The sequence below is a fragment of the Dreissena polymorpha genome, chromosome 1 (genome assembly GCF_020536995.1).
Source record: "Dreissena polymorpha isolate Duluth1 chromosome 1, UMN_Dpol_1.0, whole genome shotgun sequence".
In the NCBI taxonomy this organism is placed as follows: domain Eukaryota; kingdom Metazoa; phylum Mollusca; class Bivalvia; order Myida; family Dreissenidae; genus Dreissena; species Dreissena polymorpha.
In genome coordinates, this window is record NC_068355.1 from 169,912,548 (window position 1) to 169,932,818 (window position 20,271).

At 34.6% G+C, this 20,271-nt stretch overlaps 1 protein-coding gene across 1 annotated transcript in view; it reads right to left on the reverse strand.

The window, feature by feature from the left end:
- The window catches only part of LOC127860081 (uncharacterized), a 123,990-nt gene that overhangs the window by 101,290 nt on the left and 2,429 nt on the right, over positions 1-20,271 (reverse strand). The window contains exons 2-7 of the mRNA XM_052397875.1: positions 16,603-16,639; positions 13,981-14,062; positions 2,908-3,008; positions 1,428-1,643; positions 770-871; positions 215-336 (exon numbers count right to left, since the gene is read on the reverse strand). Coding sequence (XP_052253835.1) covers positions 215-336; positions 770-871; positions 1,428-1,643; positions 2,908-3,008; positions 13,981-14,062; positions 16,603-16,639 — 660 coding nt within the window. The remainder of the gene's footprint in view (positions 1-214; positions 337-769; positions 872-1,427; positions 1,644-2,907; positions 3,009-13,980; positions 14,063-16,602; positions 16,640-20,271) is intronic.

Sequence of the window (20,271 nt, forward strand, 5' to 3'; positions counted from 1 at the left end):
TTTAATTGAATAAAGAGTTTGATATTGGTAAGCCTTGCACTTATACAACTTGAATCAAACTTTCTCTCCTCCTCTGAAACTTGTAGGGAAATCAATTAGTTATAATAATACTGTTTTTTGTGACACTAATCACATGATTTGATCTTAAAACTTATGATTTAACAATAATGATTCTCAAAACCAGTTAAATCTCTGCATAGAGGTTTCCACCCACCTGAACATTAATCCTGGTTCCAGACTCTGATGTTATGACCCACATCATGTTTGCATTGTCAGTGTAGTTGACTTGACTCAAATCTCCACTTCCACCTCTGACTGCATACGTTGATTGTGAAGCTTAAATATATGATTAAACTTGTTAGTATTTATGCTGGGTAGTACACTAAAAGTGAAAATAATTTCTAAACATAAACATAACGTATAAAAACAATGACTATGCATAACAATGATTAAATATTAAACTATAAAACAATTTATGTTTGTTTGCCTAAACATTGAGTTTAAGTGACTACAATTTATATGATGTTTCCTAATCATAATCAAATTCCCATTAAATGATGCTGTGCCCAAATATTTAGGTAGAACAAGGGGTTTTATTAGCAATTTAACAGTGTGACCTGTGATAACTAAGCTGCGGGTTATAAGCACATGCATTACCTGAATGTCACTCCTTTTTACAATAACAAACCCCTTTGTGCAAATTAATAAACCACTGTATCTGACTAAAAACAGACTGGCTATGCTGCAAATAGTTTATAAGAAAGTTTACGGCAATTCTCCTCATCAGCATTGTTCCCGCAGTCATCTTTGCCATCACACACGAGGCTAGTACCCAGGCAGCGACCATTGCACATGAATGTGTCACGGGTTCCTGTTGTAATAGAAAAGAATTGAGCATTTGAAACTATGTTATATACAGTCTGGGACTAACCATATTAAAACTTGTAATATGTACCCAATAACTGTTTCTTTTATTGCTAAATACAGGTTTTGGTATATGATTAGTTACCTTTGAATGCTTGTGAGCTTTACATAATTGTTTGTTCTTACATTATTGTTAAATTTAATCTAATGATCTAACAAGTAATAGCAGTTTTGTTCAATTAGGGAAAACATATTATATTCTACAGTCTGTGTTATTTCTGTATCAAGCAATATTTTTCTTTAAAAAATTATTTCATGAATTTGTTTTGTTGTTGTTGTTTTCTTTGTTGTTTTCTTATCTTGTTTCAACAAACATAATGCTAGTCAATTGTGGAGTAGTGGATATGATATCCGGTTTGAACCTCACTGTGGGAGCAATATTTGATATTTTCCTAAAAGACACCAAGCATTGGTACTACCAAGGCAACAGACTAGATAGCATTTCAATAAGCCTAAGTTTTTCAATGAAATTGTGCTAAAAAAATAGGTTTAAAGAAACAAACCTGCCGGGCAAGGGTCAATCTCACACACAAATGGTATGATGCTGTCACATTTGGTCATGTGCCACCGTGCGGTTGCCAGGGAGACTCGGGCACAGTTGCCATTGGAAACCTTGGGTTCATCTTGACCCCAGACTCCGACCTCCTGAGTCGTCTTCTGTCCATTGCTCCAATATCCTTCGTGATCGGCCGCTGAACTGCTGTTTATCCTGTTGTAGCCTGCAATTAAAAATACAGACATTCTTTCCTCGTTTTTGAAATTTTTCGTTTCAATGAAATATCTTCTTAATGAAAATCCAGTTTAGGAGGAGATTGTTGTCCCTGATTGGCCTAAGCAGACTACACAGGCTAATCTGGGACGATACTTTACACACATGAATTAATACAATTTAACCCTTTACCACTCAGAAACGCTCTGTGACACGTGTATAGTCCATTAGGCAATTAAATTAACTTTAACACCTTTCTTACTAGATTAAAGTTTGAAGTGCTTCATTTCCATACCCGAGATATGGATGCGCAGCAAAAAGCATAAAACCTTGACAAACTGAGAGTTGCTTGCTGGCTGTTCTTGTTTTGCCATTTGTATAAAGCAATTTTCACTTTACTTCTCAGCGGAAAATGTTTAAAAATATGAAAATGTCATTCTAATTTTACACTTCCTTAGAGGTCATTTTTGAAATAGATTATTTATAGAAAATAAAATCCAAACAATGTAAGAATCACTTCAAATCATGAGCATATTAAAAGCAGCAGGCAGAGAAATATTTACTGAAAATAACATTTGCCACAAACTGCTTCTAATGAGCATCTTATTCATGAACCAAAATGCAATGAAAACAACAAATATCATTTAAGGGGTAACATAAAGATCTGTGAGGCAGGTAAATCACCCTGCTGTTCTCATTAAAATATTTAGCAACTCTATTTTTGAAAGATTTACTAAAAATAAACTAACATTCCCCTTCTTCATTTGGAAATCATCCACCTACCTTCAAAGAGAATGAAACCCCTGGGGACCGTTTTAATAAACATTGTATAAATTTTCAGTACTTAATTACTAACATCAACATCTCTAGTGCCGTATATATTTGACGAGCATAGCGAGCTAGTTCGTCTACTTATTAAGATTACAAAATTTTCTCGTAAGTTAACATTGTCGTACTTTCTTTTATGAAACGGCCCCCTGTTCCTTATGAGATACATGATGATGCCTCTGAGAAAATCTCCATAAACCTTTACCACCCACATTGCATAATCCATTGACATCAAGCTTCAGAGGATACAGGCACTTTAAAATATATTTTGTATGGAAATCTACTGTAGGGTCTGTGGCTTTAAATTAACATTTGTTGTAAAATTATTTAAGTACCCGGTACCAATTATTATGTGTATTCATCAACTTAGGCCAATCCCATATATTATTCAAAACACCAACAGCATTTTATTTGGGCATGCATATGACAGGAGCTTATTTTAATACCTGTCCAGAAAGCAGATTGGCCTTGAAATTTGTTTTTTACAAGTTGGTGTATCTCTGATGTCAAACTGTAGCCTGCTGGTTCCACTAGTCTCGCACCAAACCTGAAAATAACAATTAGTATTTCTGTGTATGATTGCAGTGGGCAACAAACAAAAATATTTCAAAGTGGAATACAACAACCAAATTGTGTATAATTTTTTGCAATGGTTCGGTATATCAACAAACTTGTCAATATTACCCACTTTGGATTTCTTTTATACATCAAGTCAATCATGTTTCAAAGATGCACATACTATTATTGACCTCTTAGAATTATAAAACAGTTGTATAGTAATTACAAACAAATACAATATTTGCTCTAAACATTGTTAATATGTTAGACTACAAGGACTAGACACAATACACAAAAATTAGCATTCCTAATCAATATAGTATGTCAACAAAAAATAAAGTTCTACAATGTATTCTCTTTTTTGGTACACAAATTTCATTAATAACACTTGTGAACATAACGCTTTCAGTCAACCGCTGAGTATTGTTAAATATACCAGTAATTTCCATTGTTAAAATAATTTTGATTATTTCCAATACATGATTTAAAGAATTTTTTAATTGCTCAATGTGGCCAAACTATGTGTATGTCTACTTGATTCAAACTCTTAAGTCAGAAAAATCAATACTCATTGTTTTTGTTCTGTGCATATATTCACACACAGTATTATGTCAATATTTCTTTTCAATAATTACAAAGCCATTTTAAGTTTTGAATGGACATCATTGTGGTTATTTTCTAAAACAAAACTGTTAATTTGTATGTTCTGAATGTATTTTTTTAATATTCTGTCCTTACTTATAGCATCAAAATCACTTCATCATGAGCTTTTCATTAACATTGATTGTATTGTTATCATTTTGAGTGAATGTATCAACTGCCGTCATAGATGCGCATGAACACGATTTCATTTTTTACTATTTAAAAAATTCAATTACTAATATAAGTGTATGTTTTATTTATAATTAAAAAAAAAATATAATAAATAAATAAGTTGTAATGAATTGTTGAAAAAAAAACTCAATTTATTCAAAGATTGATGCCTTATTCCAACTGCACATAATAGTATATTAACTCTATCCCACTTAGAAGCAAAGTGAAAATGGCTATGTGCAAATAGCATAAAAATCAGAACAGCATGCGAGTAACTCACAGTTTGTTCAGGTTTTATGCTGTTTGCTGCTCATCAGTATCTAAGGTTTGGAGTTGAAGCCTTTAAAACTTGAATCTAGTAAGAAAGGTCTAAAATTAAATTTAACTTTCAAAGGGACTACACATTTGTGAAAATATGTATCTAAGTGATAAAGGGTTAATATCACAATTTCGTTAAATTTGAGCGACTAAGCTGTAAATATTTCCTGTTGTTGTCAACAATGAAAACTGAAGAGTTACTCTGAGATTGATTAGGTATTTGAGAAAATTTGTGAAAATAATATTCACTTGCTAATGTCATTCTAAATGTCCATAGAACAGAAGACATTTTCCATTAAACCATAATTTTATTGAATTAATATTAGAAATAATGTCATATCAGAAGGACTTTGTATTGGAGTATTACTATATAAATCAACACACAAATTAAATATATGATTGACTTTTTTCATTATAATCTAATAAAGGTAATATATAGACTATTTTAATTGTAAACCAGTTCATTTCATTTGGATAAAATTATCACTATCATAGCAATGCGCTGTTTGAAAAAAATAGACTTCAACCAAATCTGAAAATAAAAACAAGAGGGCCTGAAAGACCCAAAGTTGCTCACCTGAAATAACAAGATATTATTGGGACAAATCTTCTGACCAAACTTCACGAAGATCGGAAAATAAATGTGGCCTCTAGAGTGTTAACAAGGTTTTACTATAGCCATATAAGGAAAAATGCCCTGCCCCCTGGCAGCCATGTTTTTCAACCAACCAGCATCATTTTTGAACTCTTCCAAGATATTATCGGGATGAATTTTCTGACCAAGTTTCATGAAGATCGGACAGTAAATGTGGCCTCTAGAGTGTTAACAAGATTTTACTATAGCCATATAAGGAAAAATGCCCCGCCCCTTGGAAGCCATTTTTTTCAAGCAATCATAATTATTTTCGAACTCATCCAAGATATCATTGAGACCAATCTTCTGACCAAATTTCATGAACATTGGCCAATAAATGTGGCCTCTTGAGTGTTAATAAGGTTTTACTATAGCCATATAAATCAATATAAGGAAAAATGCCCCGCCCCTGGCGGCCATGTTTTTAAAGCAACCAAACCATTTTCAAACTAATCCAAGATATCATTGAGACCAATCTTCTGACAAAGTTTCATGATGATCGGAAAATAAATGTGGCCTCTAGAGTGTTAACAAGGTTTAACTATAGCCATATAAGGAAAATAGCCCCGCCCCCATGGTGGCCATGTTTTTCAAACAACCGGCATCATTTTTTTAATTGCCAAGATATTATTGGGATGAATCTTCTGACTGAGTTTCATGAAGATCGGACTATAAATGTGGCTTCTAGAGTGTTAACAAGATTTTACTATAGCCTTATAAAGCCATATAAGGAAAAATGCCCTGCCCCTTGGCGGCCATGTTTTTCAATCAAACGTAACCATTTTTGAACTCATCCAAAATATCATTGAAACCAATCTTCTGACCAAATTTCATGAAGATTGGACAATAATGTGGCCTCTTGAGAGTGAAAAAGGCAAATGTTGACGTCGCACAACGGACAACGCACAACGGACAAAAGGCGATCACAAAAGCTCACCATGAGCACATTGTGCTCAGGTGAGCTCAAAAACGCTTGATTCCCATCATTTATTGGTCCCAAAATGTAAAAGGTTCATCCTTAAAACTTTTTCTCTATAAAATAAACTTGTTCTGATATGTATCTTCAAAAATTTCATGTCTATGTTAATGCTTTGCAAATTCCAAAGGGATCATGTAATATGTACATTTCTCTGGTTTCCTCGTTCCATTGAGATTCTGCATCCACCGTCTTAGTGGAGATATTATTTAAATTGCTAAAGCAAATTTTGCTCAAAAGTCAATTTAGTGTTAACAACAAGATCTGTCACCATAGGATGACTTATGCCCCCTATAAACGCTTGATAGAAGTTATGAGCTTTTTTCGAAACCTAAACACAGATTTTGCAAACCTTAACGCGATCCCTAAGTTCAAGGTCAAGGTCACAGGGGTCAATATTTGTGTGCGTATCGAAAGGCCTTGTCCATATACACATGCATACCAAATATGAAGGTTATATCTCAAGGAACATAGAAGTTATGAGCATTTTTCAAAACCTAAACGCAGATTTCGAAACCTTAACGGGAACCCTAAGTTCAAGGTCAAGGTCACAGGGGTCAAAATTTTTGTGCGTATGGAAAGGCCTTGTCCATATACACATGCATACCAAATATGAAGGTTATATCTCAAGGGATATAGAAGTTATGAGCATTTTTCGAAACCTAAACGCAGATTTCGAAACCTTAACATGTACCCTAAGTTCAAGGTCAAGGTCACAGGGGTAAAAATGTTTGGGCGTATGGAAAGGCCTTGTCCATATACACATGCATACCAAATATGAAGGTTATATCTCAAGGGACATAGAAATTATGAGCTTTTATCAAAACCTTAACGCAGATTTCGAAACCTAAACGCGGACCCTAAGTTCAAGGTCAAGGTCACAGGGGTAAAAAAATGTGTGCGTATGGAAAGGCCTTGTCCATACACACATGCATACCAAATATGAAGGTTATATCTCAAGGGACATAGAAGTTATGAGCATTTTTCGAAACCTAAACGCAAAGTGTGACGGAAAGACAGACAGACAGACGCACAGACAGACAGTCAGACACACAGTCCAATCACTATATGCCCCCTTTTCTTCGAAAGGGGGCATAAAAATAATTATTCACTATAGTCTAGTGAAATGGAAAAGAATTGCATCTGGACGTAAGTATCGACATGTGTCTTTTATACATTCAACATGGAGTATTTTGTTTGTTATCCCCACGCTTTTTGACAATGCTGGAACAGTATGATAACCATCAAAAATAAATTCACAATGGCGACCTATGTAAAAGACCGAGCCAGTCCGATTGAGATAACTCGATTTTTCAGTTACTTCCTTTTTGCATTTGCCACTGCGTAGGAGATTGCTCGTCATTGATAACATTCTCCTAGCAGAGTTGTCGTTCTTGTTTCAACATTCAACAATGGCCGCCCCCATGAGAGTCTCGATTCAAAACTTTCTTACTGCATTAATTGGCTTGTTTCGCAATTTAGAAGTGCATTTAGGATATATGAATTATTTATTCAATAAATCTCCGCTTATGACAACAATAGTTGGAATTCGAAGGATATATACTCGATGTGAATGAAGGACTTTCTGGATCGTAACAGCTTGACACGGCAAAACTGGCTTACTGGTATTTTTAGTTATCAATATAAGTCACATTGTGCTTTATAAATTGTATTCGAGCATTTTGCGACTTATTGAATGACTATGATACCCGATATCAACATTTCGTCGGGGATTTGCAGATCACCAAGCTGTCCTGAAATTCAACATTGATTTCAAACTCTTTACTGGTTTGTACTCTTTCTTAGTGTTAGTACTTTTTATCATTTTAAAGTTAAATGAACTGTGTCACAGTAAAAGAGACATTAAGGCGATTGTGGCCATTTTGGATCTAGATCAGCCTGCAGTCGCTTGAAAGCTGTTTGCTTAAAAGCGTTTTTCTAACAATAAAAAATAATTTAATTGGATACTGATTTGACTGCGCTTTTCCTGTGACCTGGCTCAAATAATAGAATTGTCATTAATCAAATTATTTATTTCAAACATTAATCAATTGTTTTTCTTGTCCCTCGGGATCAATGACTCCAGCACTTTCCTGTTGAGAATTGAATACTGCTAAAGGCGATGCTAGGGGGCGTGAGAGATGTTGCACCTTCCAGTATTGCTCGATTGTTCATTGTCGGCTCGGGTACTACGTACATGTACCCCGGGTACTCTTAAGTATACTTACATGTATCCCGGGTACGGTAAATATACTAAAATGTACCCGGGAAATTTAACCCTAAATCAGTCGTTGTTGACTATTTTTTTGTAATAATTATATATACACATTTATGTCAAATTTCTGTAGAATGGCCTCTATATTATCGGAACACATACTCAAAAAGCATGTTGATGCAGTGTTTTTTGAAGAGAAGTGTGTTTAAGATAATCGGTTGCGCGTTTTACAACGTCGGATTTTGGGCGCGAATACAACTCGGGTACAGTCTAATATGGACCTAGTACAATTACGTTTATTTACCGTACCTGGGGTACATGTAAGTATACTTAGAGTACCCAGTGTACATGTAAGTATATTTAAGAGTACCCGGGGTACATGTAAGTAGTACCAGAGCCGACAATGACCAATCAAGCTCCATTATCCCTCATGAACCGACTCAAAAAAACGAGTCGGCAATATTTGACTTAAATTTTGGTTTGGTTGCTCTCGAGGGATCGAAAATTTCAGAATCTTCCTAAAAGCCCTACGGGTTTGATCCCCAGAAGCGACATTGAAAACTAGCATACTTTGTTATCTAAAAGGCTGCTAAACCTGATATACAATGATAATGTGAATTTTCTCTCACATGATGTTCATCAGTCATATTATATAAAAACTTACAGCAGTAGTAAACAACTGGACATTAATTAATGAACGCATCTTTCATTTGTCTTTGACACTTTGATTTTGACATGGCCTAGATTTAAATATGTGACTGGACTTTACCAGCACTCTTGTAACAGAGCTAAAGTTTAAATGTAGCATTGAAGATCACCTAAATTCAGATTTGCTACTATAGACGTGTGGAAAGTTTTAAGGGTGTGACAAGTACCTAAGCAAAAATTGGTCATTACCCAGAGGCCACAACTGATCTATGACTGTATTAAAACAAGAAAAATCAGTGCCTGATTTAGATTTCCTTAGATAGTTCAATAAAAACTAATTTCATAAGCCTGGTAACAGTTTAACGGTAATGCTACCAATGTGTCACACCAGGGCCTTGAATTTGAAATCTAGGACATGCATGGTAATTTCTTCATGAAATCAGGACACAAAATTGTGTTTTAAGTCCTTAATTGACCTGGCTATAGTTCTCAGATTATTATAAGCTCAATCAGTATATTTATATCATTATTTATGCTTAGTGTATTGTAAACATATACACAATCATGCAGTTACATGATAGCAATAAATAATATCAAAGCTACCCATTCTATAAAGGTCATTGACAAAGCCTATGGTCAAAATGTTAACACATTGAGTGTAATCGCCCTCTCGTGCCAGCAAAAACAACACGTTGACAGGTTGTCATTTTTGACAGTTCTACTTTCACTTTCATTTTGTGATATCAAACTATTAAAGGGGCCTTTTCACAGATTTTGGCATGTTTTGAAGTTTGTCATTAAATGCTTTATATTGATACATGTAAACATTGGATTTTAAAAGCTGCAGTAAAAAATCAAAAATAAAATTTAAAAACGGAAAAAAGTAGCCTGCGTCAGGACTCGAACCAGTGACCCCCGGAATCCTGGAGTAAAAACGCATTAGCCTACTGATCTATCCTGCCAAGCATACAGAAGTGCATATTTTATACCCTATATAAGCAATCTTCGTAGTTTCACAAATTTAAACGACAACAACAGAACTTTCCAAATTATTCAATCGTTCCGCGTTGCAACGCTTTATAAATTTTAGGTTTTTAAATCGCCAAAAGATGCATATAATGGCTCTATTAGACCATGGTAAATGTTCAATTATACTGTTTCATCACAAATATCATAACAAAAACGAAAATTTGCGAATCTGAAACAACTTTTTTCAATTTTGTCAATTTACCAAATCGTGAAAAGATCCCTTTAACAATTATGTGGCTGAGAAAAATATCACCATTGCTTTTTATGCCCCCGGTAGGGTGGCCTATATCAGTTGAACTGTCAGTCAGTCAGTGTGTCAGTCAGTGTGTCAGTCTGTCCGTCCAAAAACTTTAATGGCCATAACTTTTTTAATATTAAACATAGCAACTTGATATTTGGCATACATGTGCATCTCATGGAGCTGCACATTTTCAGTTGTGAAAGGTGAAGGTCATCCTTCAAGGTCAAATGTCAAATATAAAGCGTCTGTCTGTCTGTCCGAAAACTTTAACATTGGCCATAACTTTTTCAATATTGGCGTGCATGCGTATCTCATACAGCTGCACATATTGATTGGTGAAAGGTCAAGGTCATCCTTCAAGGTCAAGGTCAAAGGTCAAATTATGCAATATTGAAGATAGCAACTCCATATTCGGCATGCATGTGTATGTCATGGAGCTGCACATTTTGAGTGTTGAAAGGTCAAGGTCATCCTTCAAGGTCAAAGGTAAAATATATGGCTTCAAAGCTGCGCAGCAGGGGGCATTGTGTTTCACAAACACAGCTCTTGTTTAATATATTTTCTGCACATTTCTTTAAAAAAACTTACATCAATATACGATTTTCTTCGTTAATTCAATCATTCCTGACAGATTTGTGTACATATTTCGCTTACATTTTGACGCGCGTAGGTAGGACCGCATAACCGCTTCCGAAATGTGTATTCATACTATTGCCTTCGAGGAACTTATCTGATGTTTCACGGAAAGGGCCGAAAATGTGCGAGTGTGGGTCAAGTTCCCCACAGGTACTACTTTCCCGTTCCCCCAATTTTTTTTCCGTACCTAAAATTTTTCGTACCCAATTTTTTTTCGTACCCAATTTTTTTTTCATCCCCAATTTTTTGTTCGTACCCAAAAAAATTTCGGTCCCAATTTTTTTGTTCCCAAATATTTTTTCGTACCCAAATTTGTTTTCATACCCAAATTTTTTTTCGCAAAATTTGTGTACCAATTTTTTTTTTCGTACCAACATACACAATTGTGGTGATTGTGGTGATGTAGATAAACTTAACTTGATGCTTTTATATCCATCCTCTCAAAAGCATCGTCAAACCAGTACTGTCAGTACTTTGATTGAAAAGTGTGGGGATATTGTGGTTATCTCCGCCGTCTGTCCGTCAGTCCGTCCTGGCCACTATCTCCTCCTACACTATAAGCAGTAGAACCTTGAAACTTACACATAAGGTAGCTATGAGCATATGTGCGACCCTACACTATTTGGAATTTTGATCTGACCCCTGGGTCAAAAGTTATGGGGGTTGGGGTGGGGCCGGTTCAGAGATTTTCACTCATTTTTTTATGTTATTTTACATTAACTTCTTCATTTCTACACCGATTTCCTTCAAATTGATACTGAACATCTCTTTATGACAATACGGTCAATCTCAACTATGCATGGCCCCATTACAAACCCTGGGGCACCCCGCCGACATAGACCACACCCACTCAAAATTGCCTTTTACTATAATTTCTTCATTTCTACACCGATTCACTTCAAATTGATACTGAAACCTCTCTTATGACAATATGGTCAATCTCAACTATGCATGGCCCCATTACCAACCCTGCCACACCCACCCAAAATTGCCTTTTACTATAACTTTTTCATTTCTACACGATTCACTTCTAATTGATACTGAACTTCTATTATGACAATACGGTCAATCTCAACTATGCATGGCCCCATAACCAACCCTGGGGCACCCCACCCACATAGGCCACACCCACCCAAAATTGCCTTTAACTATAACTTCTTCATTTCTACACGACTTCTAATTGATACTGAACTTTTCTTATGACCATACGGTCAATCTCAACTATTCATGGCCCCATTACCAACCCTGAGGCGCCCCTGGGTCAAACATGCAGCGTGGGTATACGCATCGGCCTCTGCTGCGCCTTTTCTAGTTTGGTATTTAACATTTATCAGTGAATTTCTCAAACTTTTCCAGGGCAAATTTAGCTGATCTGAGTGGTGAACTCATACTCACATTTCATGCCGAAAACAAACAGCTGCTTTCTTTGAATAAGAGGTTGTGATAGAATGAGTATATAAATAATTTCATGACCAATCCCAACCCAAATTATTTTGATTGACTGGGATGAAACACAACAATAATTTTTATTGCTTTTTTTAAGGTACATGAATAACACAAAAAATACCACCATAAAAATCCCGTGAAAATGTCTATTTTAATATCAAAATGCTTAATACGTAATTCAGTAAGACAGAATAAACCTCATTATATTTGAAGCAGCCGGTTCTGTTTTAAGTTTATTAAAAATCAATTTTCAGGGTTTTAAAGTCATGCAGTTGGACAGATTGACAAATGGACAGAAAATTCAGTGAATGGTCCATTTTGGTGAAACACTGCTAGAAAAGTACCAGTAGCACTGTATTTTTCCAAAAAAAAGGTTAATGTTTTTTACATCTTTTCAATCTTAAAGGTAATGAAATACGAATTTGAAACTTTCAACTAATTTTTAAGGTAACTATTGTGAATTACAAATTAGAAAAAACAAGAAACCGTCGGAGACGGGTGATGCTCCCTAAATTGTTTTTTGTCACAATATTGAACTATATATTCAGATAAAAGGAATCGTCTTGAGGGGCATAACTTTGGACAAAATAATACGATGGATGGTTTAGCAACTTAAAAATTTCAAAGGGCCATAACTTTCTAAATAAATCATCTAACTAGAACCCACTAATAACATGTGCATCTCCTCAAGGTAGTTAAGCTTCCCATAAAGCTTCATTGAAGTCCAGTCAATAGTAGGGGAGAAATAGCCCGGACAAAAATTGCACTATATGTACAGTTTATAGAAAAATTCAAAGGACCATAACTCTGTGAAAAATCATCTGACCATAACCGGCTGATAATATACACATCTCCTGTTGGTAGTGAAGCTTCCCATAAAATGTCATTGAATTCCCGTGATAAGTTGCTGAGAAATAGCTCAGACAAGAATTGCACTATATGTACAATGGAAAATTTCAAAGGGCAATAACTCTGTGAAAAATCATCTAACCATAACCGGCTGATAATATGCACATCTCCTGTTGGTAGTGAAGCTTCCCATAAAGTTTCATTGAATTCCCGTAATAAGTTGCTGAGAAATAGCTCGGACAAGAATTGCACTATATGTACAATGGAAAATTTCAAAGGGCCATAACTCGGTGAAAAATCATCGGACCAGAACCCGCTGATAATATGCACATCTCCTCTTGGTAGTGAAGCTTCCCATAAAGTTTCATTGAATTCCGGTCATTAGTTGCTGAGAAATAGCCCGGACAAGAATTGCACTACATGTACAGTTAATGGAAAATTTCAAAGGGCCATAACTCTGTGAAAAATTATCCGACCAGAACTGGCTGATAATATGATAATATGCACATCTCCTCTTGGTAGTGAAGCTTCCCATAAAGTTTCATTGAATTGCAGTCATTAGTTGCTGAGAAATAGCCCGGACAAGAATTGCACTATATGTACAGTAAATGGAAAATTTCAAAGGGCCATAACTCTGTGAAAAATCATCCGACCAGAACCTGCTGATAATGTGCACATCTCCTGTTGGTAGTGAAGCTTCCCATAACGTTTCATTGAATTCCGGTCATTAGTTGCTGAAAAATAGCCCGGACAAGAATTGCACTATATGTACAGTTAATGGAAAATTCAAAGGGCCATAACTCTGTGAAAAATCATCCGACCAGAACCGGCTGATAATATGCACATCTCCTCTTGGTGGTGAAGCTTCTCATAAAGTTTCATTGAATTCCGGTCATTATAGTTGCTGAGAAATAGCCTGGACAAAAATTGTGCAAAGGACGGACACACGGACAGACAGACGGAAAGACGAAGCGGCGACTATATGCTCCCCCCTAAAAAAAATTTGGGGGGAGCATAATAAATGTCATGAATAAAGAACACTTGTCATTGTCAGCTTCTGTTTTCATAACAAGCTTGTTTTGGCAAATATTTTGATAAATAATTGATTACCATCCTGTAAAGTACTTGTAATCAAACGTATACGAAACCAGCTTACTTTTGACAAAAATTATAGCTCCTCAACCAGCTATGAGAGAACTGAACTGGAAGGTAGCACCGCTCTTTAATTTTTGTCCATTCTGAAAAATGAAACAGCATATATTCAATCAACTTCTGTTACTTTTCATGTTACATGCTGGTCATACAGGTACTTCAATAACAGATGGCACTTCAAACAAAAGCCACACGCCAACATTTAGTTCAATAGTTTTTTAACATTTATATCCTTAATGAAAATTGTTTGAGACAGGGTACATGGTGGAGTTCATACATTTTATAACCGCTTATATTGTGAAGAAAGCATTGCAATGAAGAATGGTAAATTTTTGCCAAAAAAAGAGAAATTCCATCAGAAAACAGCATTACTGGATGATCTGTACACATTTCTTGCTATTCTAGCATGAAGAGTACCGTTATTACTATAAAATTTCGGACACCAAATGTTTTACCAAAAATAATTATTTTTCATCACTCGTAATTTTCAGACATACGAGTTTTCGTCTATAATTAATGTCTCTTAATTTTCGGACAGTATATTTAACAGCGCTACAGACTTGGAACCTGTTTAACGCTTATCTTGTGACACTTCGATCATGGATTTTTACAACAGGATTAAGGTCATAAAACCTGGCAGATTCATGCCTGGGGGTGATGGACCATTACATTCGCGTAATTGGGTAAATAACAATGTATATTGGTAAAAAGTAATGGCTTCACCCAACAGCATTTGAAACAGTGTCCTCCCATTAAGGAATCAGCATGTTTTCTGTTTTTACACTTTGTTCTATATCATTTCAGGCAAGAGTATAAAGCAAAGCTGTGAAGTTGTATTTATTTTTTCAAGCAGAAAAAGAAGAGTAAATCACAAGATAACAATAATTGTACATTGATTTATTGCATTTATTTCAATATAATTATAATTTTCAGACACTGAAATTTTTGTCTCTTAATTTTTCTTACACCTGTTATTTTGTATATTTTTCGTATCAAATTTTTAAAATTATTTTTAGGTGTCAGAAAACTTAGAGTTATGACGGTTATTACTGTGCTTTAAATACATTTTGATAGTACTTAATTATATATTATATGGTGTTTTTATCTGATTTTGGGGAAAGGGCCTGGCCTTTTTTGAGGGGAAAAAAATCACGTGAAACGCCGGATTTTGGCGAAAATAAGGAAAGTCTTAAATAATCAATTTAAGATATTTTACTCTTTTTAAAACAAATTAAAGGCAACAGATAATTTAATTATGCAATATTTGTTTCTATCTTCTACACTGGATCAGTTTAACTTATATAATTAAAGTTTTTTAAAAAAGTGTTGTTTTTTTAGATATCATTGTTTTTGGGAAAATCTCTGTTAGAGGGGAAAAATTTGTCTAGGGAAAGGGGCCATAATTCCGCGGGTCTCAAAAAGGAAAATAAACACCTGAAAATGAAAGAAGATAGAGCATGTCATAAAAGGTGGTATGCATGATATTGTGGACACTTTGATTCCAAATCAAGGGCACATCGGATAACGTAGACTCTCTGCAAATTGGTAACTCTGATATCCAAGTTTTATCTTCTAATTGAAATGCATTTATTTATATTTTGACTATTGAAGTTCTTACCAAGGTGTTTGCTATTCCATCATGTGGGGTAATTACTGTGATTAAATATAAAAAAATAGCAAATTTGTTGGATATTGTTTTTTAATTTTGCTCTGTACAGAAATTGTTAAGTATTTACCGACTACTATCGTCTATAACAGTGTTCAACAGCCAATTTTTTGTATCTATTTCACTAAAAATAGTGTGCTATATCTGTTAAAAAATTTTCCGATAATCAGGAACATAAATTCCATTGTCCACGAAATGATCTGCTAAAGAACTGTCCGTGAAAATATGCCAACCGACCCTTTAACATTTTAATTCCTCAAAATATGTCAGTAACTACATGTTTAACATGTTTTTAACTTAATAGACATATCCTCGAGTGCCCGCTTTCGATGCATCTAAGCAGTCGGTTGAAGTTTTAGTGCTCAAAATAGGGATTAAGTTATTAATATTGTTATTTAATATCAAATTTACCTTTTATTTACACAATTTAATTTCAATTGATTGTGTTATTGACCTTGTAATTCAAATATTAAACACGATCTTGATTTATTTCTAAGTTGTTGTTTTTTTCACTAGTACTGATCATTCAGTTCATGCTGATTTTCAATGGAATTTTATGGATTTTTTTATAATTAGTTGTTAATGTTATTATGCAGCATTAATCAGCCAAACAATGTTCTGTTTCTGAAAACTCAATGAACAGAATATAAATGCAAAAAAGCTAAAGAACTATAAGGTTGATTGAACTCAATTTTATAGACATCCATTGGAAATATCTTTTACATGTTTTTTGCCTTTGACCTTTGAGCTGTACAGTACAGTAGTGAGTGTACGTATCTACTCATAAGACATAAAAGCTCAAAGCAATAAAAAAAACAGTGCAGCTATTACCTTTGAGCCTGAGGCAATTCAATCAAGAACTCACATGATTATGGCCCATTAACGACGGATATTACGATACATGTCATGATGATAAGCCATATCTAATTTCGAATTCCAACAAAAAGAACGCTGACTTACCATTGTTCGGACACTTCGTTGTTAACGCTTGAGCAGCCTGAAATAAAAGAACGTCGAATTTAGTAATAGGGGCGGTAACTTTTCAGTATGGGCATTTGTCGATTTTAATTACATGCAGACTTTTTTTCCCGCACACATACCCACTTTGAAACAAAACAAGATTAACATGCAAAAATAAATTTTATGCTTAGTGTACAATACTGCAACTATATTCACGTTAACAGAATACAAAGCAACGATTCCACGTCGGTTTATATTTGGTTTTAAATTTGCTCGTGTACATTTATTTTCATAAGAACATTTGTTGTAAAATACGAATTGGCAGGTTGTAAATGCTTCCGCCATAAATGCATATAGCAACATAACTATACTTTACTTTCAACATTTTTCTTATTTCAAAAGCCAATAATAACATTGAAACAAATATATAAAATGTATCCTTACATATCGGAAAAATGGTTACACCATAAGTTCTACAAAATTTCCCTTGCGATATTATTGACATATTAATAAACGATCATGATGTAATTTACAAAAATTTGAAAACGTAAAACGAAACATCTATATTATATACGTGGCGAGGAATAAAACTAGCATCAATAATATGAATAACGCTTGCCAAGCACCTATGCAAGCTTATGTTTGTATAGGTCCCTTTGTACGCTTGCCATGTAAATATCAGTCTCGATGCAATGGCCTTTGAAGGGACGGATCACACGTCTTACAGTCCCGAAACACCTAAAACAACTGACATGCCGGAAAACCCTTATGTGTCTTTCTTGTTTTGTTTTGTTTTCTAACCAAATATATGGACGAACTGACCAGTATTTCCTTCAACAAGTTGAAACTTAAAAGATCGCATTGCCGATCTTTTTCTCTCAAACTGGTCGTACCGGGGTATACGCTTTGCTAAAATTTATTTGATATCCTGCCGACTGGGATTATAATGGCACTGACATAAACCGAAACGATGCCATGAATAATTGAACAGTATGAACATAAAATGACGTTGTTCAGTTTATGACATCCTGTAGTCGCTCAGCTGTCAATGTGGCAACGTGCTGTCGTGAAATATGTTACTGTTTGTTACAATCATATCATCATCTGCGGCATATACTTCGGTTGTAGATATATGCTAAAATGCACTTTCATTGAAAACGCAGCGTCGGCCTATATTTTTAACAAGTGTGTGACTTCGATTTTATTAGTGTTCATTCGACGTTATAGGAAGGTATTAGCAAAGCGCTCAATAAGTTTCCTTGCGTGACACGCTGCTTTTAAATTCAGAATGTACCTAACTATCGAACACAAAACACACCAAACGTTTCGATTTTCTCTTTGGGTGTCTTTTAACATTTCCTTTGTGTAAGTTACGTAGCTGAAAGTTGATGTTCTTAAATACCAGACATAAAGAGTCATACACACAAATGTAAACAATAAAGCATTGGTTACGTTACGTATCCAGACATGCAATTGTGTCGACTGCGTTTTATGTAAAATATATTGAGCCAAGCATCGCTCATGCTTTTAATATCACGATGTCATTAAATTTTAAAGAGAAAATCATCATAAAGGCTGTATTAATATGGCTTATCGGAAAGAACATCATTGGGCCGCGTCATGCGAAAATGGTCTAATGCCAGCGTAGCTTCGGACCAGGCTGCGCATTCGCGGAAACTGGTTAGGAGCTACCCTGTCCGCTTTACAGAGTAGCTCCTAATAAGCCTGTTGCACTGGTCCCATATGGCAAAAATTATGCTGCGACGCTATATTAAATCAGTTATTTTTCCGTGTAAATACTAAGAACGAACCGTTCAAAATCGATGCTCAAACAAGCCGCTCATGCGAAAATGGGCCTTATGACATATATGAACAGTGTCGCTCCAGATATGTCTATGCATTTCTTATGGATAGAGAAATAATGTCTACTAATGAGACCAGGAAACCATGCGATATTTTGTAGCGGACATGGTATCTCATTACCAGACTTCGCGAATGCGCAGTCTGATATGGAGTTTCTCCAGCCGCATGTGGCATAGTACCCATTTTTGCACAACGCTGCTTAATAATACTATTGTCAATAAATTAAGAGCAGACATCAGTGAAATAATTATACAATAGGAGGTATATTGTTCTTTTGAAATTATTCACACGGATACAAAAAACAATCATCACAATGATTGGGAAATAACCTAAATCATGTGTAGTGTGTGTCTTTCAAGGTGTGTCATTGATCACAGGTGGTTAGCGTGTGGCTATGATATTAATTAGTGAAAACATCATTTTGAATGATAAATAATCATATTATAACGAAAAATTAACTTTTCTGAGAAAAAAAAATTCACTATCAAATATATATACTGCAGTATATATATATATATATATATATATATATATATATATATATATATATATATATATATATATATATATATATCTTCTTAGACTCACCCTTGTATATGCACTTTTTGAAATAGTGCTAGAAGGGTCTTAATACATACATTAAGAAAAACGTATGCTTTATGTGGACTATTTCATAATTCTATATTAATGAAACTATAAGAAATAATCAAATGAAATTGAGTTAATAGTTTATGTATAATACATTTAGTATAGGAGACACACAAATCAACCGTTTGTATTTACATGTTGATTTTATTTTAAACGGCAAACTCTTCGGCATATCGTATTTCTACATTGACATAATGGTTTTCCATGAAATGCGTCAAAAAGTTATTAAATGGAATCAGTTTACGTCTTTTATCTCGTATATCTTCTCTAAAGTGTGTGCCCTGTTCATCCCGTTATGAGGACATGAATACTGCTTTATAGTGCTCTTGAATGCATGCATTTAAATGTGTGCTTTATACGGTCACGATTAAATTTATAGCAATAAATAAGTACGCCGCATCAAGATATTATAAAAAAACAATTCTAACACAAATTACATAGTTTATGCATGAAAAAGCATTACAATTGTGACCACCATTCTTAAAAAATCTAAAAAGAAATACCAGGACGATTATAATTGATGTATTTATTTAAAAAAAAAATGATTGGTTCAATAGCTGTGTTGTTAAAATAAACAACCGTATCAATAAAAAGCATCGGATAGGCGTTGATATACCTTTTGTAGACAATGCGTCCATCGAGTTAAATAAAACCTACAGAGCTCTGTGACTCAAAGCGCTATTGTCAGTAGATCTCAAACATTCAACTATTTAATGTGTCACACATTCAGCCATCACGACAGACTTGGACACGTTCAATAAACATAATTACGAATTCATGATTACGAGTAACAATATATACCAGAACCGTATTTGCTTTTGTGTTTGCTTTTACGAGCATACAGTACAGCAAAGATCCCTTGTTGAACAAAATCATACAAACTTTATTTATTTAGACAAAGTTTTAAAAAGATATTAAATTACTTATGTTGCGTAACTTGCATATTAAAATACATTCTAGTTATGAACCAATTCGCTTTCCATACAAAATGCAATTTACTCCAGTGTGTCATTTTCTTTTTAACTCACTGTAACGTAGTTGCAAATCGACCCTCACAACAAAATGAAAGATGTATATTATGGTAAGACAAGCGAATTCGTTCATTAAAGGTCGAAATATGTTCTATTATTGGCTGATTAATTGTGTTAGTATCCGAAA